This window comes from Liolophura sinensis, chromosome 9 (genome assembly GCF_032854445.1).
Source record: "Liolophura sinensis isolate JHLJ2023 chromosome 9, CUHK_Ljap_v2, whole genome shotgun sequence".
Lineage (NCBI taxonomy): Eukaryota > Metazoa > Mollusca > Polyplacophora > Chitonida > Chitonidae > Liolophura > Liolophura sinensis.
This window is the reverse complement of record NC_088303.1, coordinates 32909464-32917076: the sequence shown is the minus strand read 5'-3', so window position 1 is coordinate 32917076 and position 7613 is coordinate 32909464. Positions and strand designations below refer to the sequence as shown.

Genomic DNA, 7613 nt, shown 5'->3' with positions numbered 1-7613 from the left:
GCCTATACTAACATCTTTGCACTATTCATGTAGCAAATAAAAGGTATTTCGAGAACACAAAACCCCCGCCACAGCTAGATATACCAATTCTGGCACTACAAATACGCAGCAATATACCATTCAATTTTCTCCTATTTGTCATAAAAATTTTAAAAATTCCTGGACTTTGATTGAGATTCCGATCACCAGCAAAATTTAACTGGCTTGGCAAACGGTCAGCCTGGGCACAACAATTCATACAAATTACTGCACTGGCCAAATTTATCTGGTTATCTTGGTGACAGACAGACAGACAGAGAGACAAATAAACTCCGGCAAAAACATAACTTCTAAGCGGTGGTAACAATGCTTTATATTGTGGAAATCTTACGTACCGATGACATTAGTGCTGTGTCTTCCGTGTTGCATTAATTTCTGCGAGTCAATATTCCGATGAGACAAGCAGAAAATGTACTCCTACAAAACAACACCAGTGAACTGAACTCCGTATGAACAAACAAATCTGACGTGACTTAAGATAATACAATACCTGCCAAAATTAGCAATAAAAAGAATACTTCAGCTTTGACAAAAGACGCCACTGCGCGGGAAAGGGTATCTCGTTGATAGAGGTGTGTTAGTTCCAGTCTCCGCACAACGGCCAAGGGCCACTTGCACAAAGCGGTCGTAGGCAAAGTTCATGTAACATATGTGTTAACACATGTTAAAAGCAAATGTTGCCTTGGTAGTTACAGTCAACTTAGGCTACGATGGCTTTGTGCACGAGGCCCCAGGCGCACTAGGTGGACGTGGCCGTAGGACTTAACCCAGCTAATCAACGTTGAGTTTTCTGAAGGCCTCATTAAACAGCTCGTCGTCTTTGGGTTTAAGGTCTAGCTTCACACCAAACTCAGGACTGTACAGACGTAACAGAAAATCTCGTACCTCAGGCTGCTGTAACTTACGAATGAAATCCTCTGTAAATAAGAAAAAATGAAACATCAATAAAGGTACCGGCTAGAATTCGGAACCATGTAATGAAGTAGGGACCATGTATGTGAAGCGTGGGCCGGGGTTTATTTCCTTACAGCGTATGCGTCGCTCTCCACGTCCGCTTTACATCAGTGCCACCACTAGAAAAATTTTACAGGTCAATGGGGTCATTGTGATGAGGCAGGAAATGATAAAATATCAAAAGCTCTAAGTGAGTCTTGCTAAAAATAGTTTATACACATGCATTCTGTTTATCTTAAGTATGTAGCATGATTCTGACCAACACCTGAAATAATTTTATCGATGAATACCGATTAAATAGTTCCGCGGGAGGACACAAATGGTGAGTCTCTAAGCCTAAGCAAGCTTCCATTGGTCGCACAGGTTCCAAAGGTCAAGCTTGTCTAGTGGCGGCATGATGTAAAACCAGCGTAGAGCGCGAAGCATGCCCTGCAAGGAGGACGGAGGGTCGATGTGGAGGGTTTGGGAGTGGGTTTGGTTTTTGGGGGTGGGGGTGATTGAGGGGTTATTTGCTCATTCATTTAAAGCGCTGTTCCCGCTGCAGGCAATCGACCTCTGGCCAATGACCAACGAACCCAGCTCTCGCTGCTCCGATAGCGGCTTTGAAATTGCCTAGTACCTGGTAAATGGTGGTAATTTACTGTGGGCACTCAGTTGTCGTCCATCCATTAACCTGACTAACCGCCATCGTGGAAAAGTGGAAAATCATTTATTTTGGTGTTAAACATAAAAGGTAAATAATAATAAAAAAAACAAAACAAATGAAGCTCTTCTTGCGAAGCGATTAAACTTATTCATTGTTCATATTCATTATAAAACACTCTATTATGGATTGCTACATGTGTTCGGATCGTGACCGATGATCTAAGAGTCTTACCGACACAATCTTGGGCTGTTCCCACAGTGGCTTCCGCGCAGTCATCAGGTAAATATTCTTCCGGGAGACAGCTCTTGTCCACATACTGGTACAGGTCCGTCAACTTCTTACCGTGAAAATGAAGCTGTGAGATAACAAATATTGCATTGATGAAGTTGGTCACCGTGTGCGAGGGTGAATTGCGATCCGTTAGGCTCCTTGCAGAACGATATCCCGTTTTAATCCCTGGACCACTAATCTTTCAGTTTATAAACTAAATATAATTTATTTAGTAATAATTACACCTGGGGGTTTCATCTCGGTCGGGGGTAAGACAATATAACATGTATACAAATATGGTAAACGTCTTAACGAGTAGCATTCTCTTGAGATGAAGCCATCCTTAGAGTTCATAGAAACTGTAACATTGCATCGACAACCGCAGTTCGGGTTTTATATTATTACTTTTTATACCAATATTCCTGGCTGAAGAAATAAATGTGATTCATGCTTTATTTCACAAAATAAGAATGTCAAGATGCCTTCGTTAACCCACCTAACAGCCGTTCTGAGGCGTTTATGATTCAAAATCAGGTATATACTCACCCGCTGCTTTAGTTTCTCCGGATAGAAAGGACTGAAAATGGCAAACATTGCGTCAAAAATCGGGTTGGTGTTATAGTAGTGGATGCCCTTATACCGCGCTGGATAGGATTTCTAAACCAAACAGAAAACGAAGACAAAATAAAAAGATCAACATTTCTATAATTATGCATTACTCAACCATTTTACCATTTCCTACATTGACTCTAAATGTCTTATACTTCACTTACGAATACATACGTACCAATATTTCACTTATATGAAGGCGGTAGGCATTATGGTGGGAGGAAACTGAGCAGAGCCGGGGAAAGCCACGATCATCCGCAGGTTGCTGCAGACCTTCCCACTTCCGGCCGGAGAGGAAACAAGCATGAGCTGGAATTGAACTAAAAGCATTGGTGGGAGGCATCAGGGGTCCAAGCTGGCGGGTTGCAGCTTTAAGTAAGGAGGTTTACTAAGTGCGGTGGGTTCTAACAGGTGTCCGTTACTATTTGGCAGGGTGTAAAACACAAAAGGAAATTAACAAACAATATATGTATTTGTTTTCAAAACGAACACGGCATTTAAATTCCACATATCTTGGATTTAAAGTGCTGAAAAAAAACATTTTTTTTTTGCCTCGCCTTTTGTTGGAAACCACGTCACTTTTATGGCGTCTTATCCTGCACAAAATTTTCGGTTTTTATTTTTCCACACAAAGAAATTATGACACACATGAAATGAGGAAATAAATTTTGTGAAAATAGCCTCAAGTTGATTTGTATACTCACAATCCAAGCAGACATCGTTTTCTTTACGGTATCAAGACCGAACATGGTTTGGTGTTTGATCGTCAAGTCTCCCATGTCCTCAATTATCACGTAGCCGTTCACTTGAGCGTTTTCATCCATTAGGTGAAAATCCAGCATGGGAGCAAATGATCTCATTAGGTCGTCCACAGAGTACTTGCCAGTTACGTCCATGCAACCTGGTAAAGAATGAATACACCGCCGCCATCCATACATGCCCGTACTCGGCTAGGCCTAGTTGTTTGAAAGTGTATTAGCATAATTAAAGGCTTACACCAAAGAGAGTAAAACCAGGGAAGCGACGACAGTGAGATAGCTGGCAAATGGTCACACTTAATCGGTGAAATACGGCCTCTTACCAATTTACCTCTGTTATGGTTTATTCTGACTGTTCATTTGAATGATTCAATAGTAGCAAATTTCACGCCCCCTAGCACCATGACTTAGGCAGAATAAGGTAAAAAAAAATGCAGTGATGTTCATTGCAACGTAGTAAACGCCACTGATCTTGAACCAAAATGTTATGTTGTCATATTTCATATTTAAAATTTAAGCCTAACCCAGAGGCTTTTGCAGTTCTCCGAAGTCAAAGTATAACAACAGGATTTTTAATTCATATTTAATGCACTGGTGCACTTTTGTTCTAGGCAAAGTTTAAGACTTGGATTAATAGTTAAATCTGGTATTAAGTCGTATACCAGTTTTAAACAATCGGGCCTTAGTTTTGGTTTCACGAAGCCCATAACTGCCATGATGATTTACCGGTTGTCATGAAAGGCATGTGCAGCGTGGAATAAGGTTAAGTCTGGCTAAAGTGTGACACAGCTTGGTAATTCTAGGAATCACTCCAAAGCCGTTTCTGACTTCTATCACAATTTCAAGTACTTATATTTGAGCCCCACAAATTAAAATTTTTATTACTTCATAAATTTTAACTTAGTTTATAACTTACGGGAGAAAAATTTAATCTTTCATTTCCAGAAATAGAGCATTGTGATGAGGTTTAAATTTTGAATGACGGCATTGACAAATCCCCAGACGACACACAAACTGTCAATTTCCTGGATACATTTAGTTTTTATATTTTTACCTGTCCTTCCTATTAAGATAATTTGTCCTTCCTTGTTTTTCTTGGGTAAAACGATGAATGACCTGTAAACATTAGAAAGCCGTTTAGTTTTAGAACGGTGTACCTTAGCATTGGACATAAACCTACAATAGTAGTAATCAATATCAGTATCTGGGAACCTGCCACTAAGATGAATGATATGTCAAAAATCAGAGTTTCGTTAATGCCTATAATTAATTTTTCCACGCCATTCGGGTGTGTGACTTGGCGGAACAGTCTACCTTCTTAAAACCGAAATTACATTATAATTATAATTAAATAGCTTTAATTATATTAAATCGAATATTTTGGCACTGGTGTGTGAAAGAAAGTACTTCTTACGTTAGGTTTACACTTTCTAAAGTGTTAGAAATTCAACACTAAAACTATGTAATTTAACACTATCTCATGTCAGTTTAACATTTCTGTAGGTGTTGTGTAAATTTTACACATTGACATTGTAAATTTTATAATCTTACACAATGTTCTAACATGCTTTATCATTCTAACACTTAGAAATTGGTGCCATTAGTACAACTGCTTTAATATTAACGTTTCTTGAGAGTATAAATGGATAAAAGTCATGAATTTCACCCTAAATAACTGCCATTACATCGTATACATGGGTTAGTTTCCAGGAATAAAACTCCTGTAAACTCAAGCATTAAACTTATTCAGCTTTACGGCAATATCCAATTTTGAACCAAAATATCGCCAGAAAGCATTCCTTCGTTTACACGACAAAAGCAATTTGTGCTTACCCCAATCTGATACATTCAACAATCACTGGGTCGAGAACGTCGATGTTGTGAAACCATTCCTTGCACTCAGTCCGGCTTGTCCAAAAATTCACCAACCTCTTCCGAGCAGCCAGTTGAACAAATTTTGCATTGCGCAAAAAAGCTAACAAAAACTTTGTGTCTGGAAAACAGAAAGCCACCATAAGAGAAATACCACGCTTTTAACAAATCTACTTCTGTCGCAGCCGTTGTACATAGATAGTTCATCTGAAAATACAAGAAAAAACAAGCTCACCCCCCCCCCCCCCACCCACACACACCCAAACTTTACGATAACAGTAAGGATTTGGGGAAAATTCTGTGGACAAGTTTGCTTTTCTGGGTTCAAGAACCAGTCCACACAAATTGGTAGCTTCTCTGCCATGGACATATGAGTGCCGTCTAGATATTAAAAGATTGTGTTTTCTTTCCAATTCTCTATGGAAGTAAGTACATGTAACAGAGTGGTCGGTAGTCACAGTTTACAGCACTCAGTGTCGAGTGTGTCCACCGTTAACATCGCAAAGAGAGTGAACTTTGACTACCAACCTCTCTGGTTTTACGCCGCCATAGCTCCATGGAAAATGAAGCCATAATTAATAATGAATACCTACCATAATTGTTGAGTTAACACGTTATTTAATACTGAGAGAAAAACAATATAAACTTGCTTCGTGTATTTATTTTTCTGTAAACAAAAAGACAATATATATATATATATATATATATATATATATATATATATATATATATATATATATATACATTTTCAGTTATATACGAGGAGTGTGTACATTTAGTGAGTCTCAAGGTGGCCGGGCGAGTCTATTCTGCCAAAGTGCTGCAGACACTGAAGTGTCATATTGAGGCTATGATACATGACACCCCACAAAGTCACATTATACTGACACAGGTCCATCAGCCCTGTTTCCATGCTCTGACCTCTTAGTGATGATCACCAAGGGAGGAAGAAACAAGTAGCATTTTAAAGTCTGAACTGACCCCGGTTTGATTCCAGGCCTACGCACTTTGACGGCGGACTTGGCCACCATAGGGGTTACTCCGCAAGTAAGCAAATGTTATTCACTCGATTGTAGTGAAACTACTGTTTGTTAGATCTTACGATGGAATTTTATTTTTACCTGTTGGAGTTTTTAACCAAGCATTATTTTGCTCGATCCACTGTCGGAAAGACGCCACCGCGCTCTCTCTCTCTTTTGGGTCTTCGTTCAGTTCTTTCGCAGCTTTTTTCAGACTGGCTTTTTCCAGACTGCATTCGTACTTCTCGGAGGCTGACATGGCATCAACAGTCCTCGGGAGTTTTTAACCCACTAAACGTCCAAGACAATCTTCTAGAATAAATCAGATTTAACATGTCTAAATGAATTAATGTTCATCAGATGGTCAGATGAAAATTTGGCATTAATATAGTTTCATTTATATTTTTTTAGATTTAAAAAAGAGTGTAGAGTGTATTTAAAAGTCTGTGCTCTATGGTGGGCTTTATGAACCATATATAGCCGGTGTTTAGACAGCATGACGTCACAAGATTCCCCTATTGTTCTGTTTGGAAGTGGTCTTATTATTCACGACTAAAAAGATTACTGCATTTTATCTATAAAAAATTGAAAATTTTGAACGCAAAAAAGGCGATGATACTGACAGTACGGTTCATAAAGTAAACCTTACACTATAGTACGTAAAGCCCGCCTTACAGTATGGTACATAAAACTCACCTTACAGTATAGTACATAAAGCCCACCTTACAGTATAGTACATAAAGCCCGCCTTACAGTATAGTACATAAAGCCCACCTTACAGTATAGTACATAAAGCCCACCTTACGGTATAGTACATAAAGCCCACCTTACACTATAGTACATAAAGCCCACCTTACAGTATGGTACATAAAGCCCGCCTTACACTATAATACATAAAGCCCACCTTACAGTATGGTACATAAAGCCCACCTTACATTATAGTACATAAAGCCCGCCTTACAGTATGGTACATAAAGCCCACCTGACACTATAGTACATAAAGCCCACCTTACACTATAGTACATAAAGCCCACCTTACAGTATGGTACATAAAGCCCACCTTACAGTATGGTAAATAAAGCCCACCTTACAGTATGGTACATAAAGCCCACCCTACACTATAGTACATAAAGCCCACCTTACACTACAGTACATAAAGCCCACCCTACACTATAGTACATAAAGCCCACCTTACAGTATGGTACATAAAACTCACCTTATAGTATAGTTCATAAATCCTACCTTACAGCAATAAATATGGGACTAGGGACAACCTTAAACTAGGAAATATATCGCCCAGGGTCCTTTGTATGTGTTGTATAGGTGGTACTAGCCATGCAGTGTCAGTTTTTACAAGTTTGTTTTATTAATCACAATTGCCACCAAGGCATAAAAACATACCCATGCATTAGGATGGACATACAAAACATTACCCGCGTATTATCC

At 39.1% G+C, this 7613-nt stretch overlaps 1 protein-coding gene across 1 annotated transcript; it reads right to left on the bottom strand.

Moving 5' to 3' along the window:
• Positions 1–6732, bottom strand: LOC135475223 (alpha-tocopherol transfer protein-like). The gene is made up of 7 exons (XM_064755037.1): positions 6270–6732; positions 5110–5269; positions 4331–4392; positions 3223–3419; positions 2456–2566; positions 1871–1994; positions 1–956 (listed from the first exon to the last, which is right to left on the bottom strand). Exons 1-7 carry the CDS (start codon positions 6424–6426, stop codon positions 811–813), a joined length of 957 nt encoding a protein of 318 aa, XP_064611107.1. The 5' UTR covers positions 6427–6732; the 3' UTR covers positions 1–810.
• Positions 6733–7613: the final 881 nt, after the last annotated feature.

Bases quoted from the DNA above. Each gene is read 5' to 3' on its own strand.
- LOC135475223 (XM_064755037.1), bottom strand. From the start codon at position 6,426: ATGTCAGCCTCCGAGAAGTACGAATGCAGTCTGGAAAAAGCCAGTCTG. The intron at 4,393-5,109 runs GTAAGCACAAAT...TAATGTTTACAG, and splicing joins GTTGAATGTATCAGATTGGG to GTCATTCATCGTTTTACCCA. The intron at 1,995-2,455 runs GTGAGTATATAC...GTTATCTCACAG, and splicing joins CGGAGAAACTAAAGCAGCGG to CTTCATTTTCACGGTAAGAA.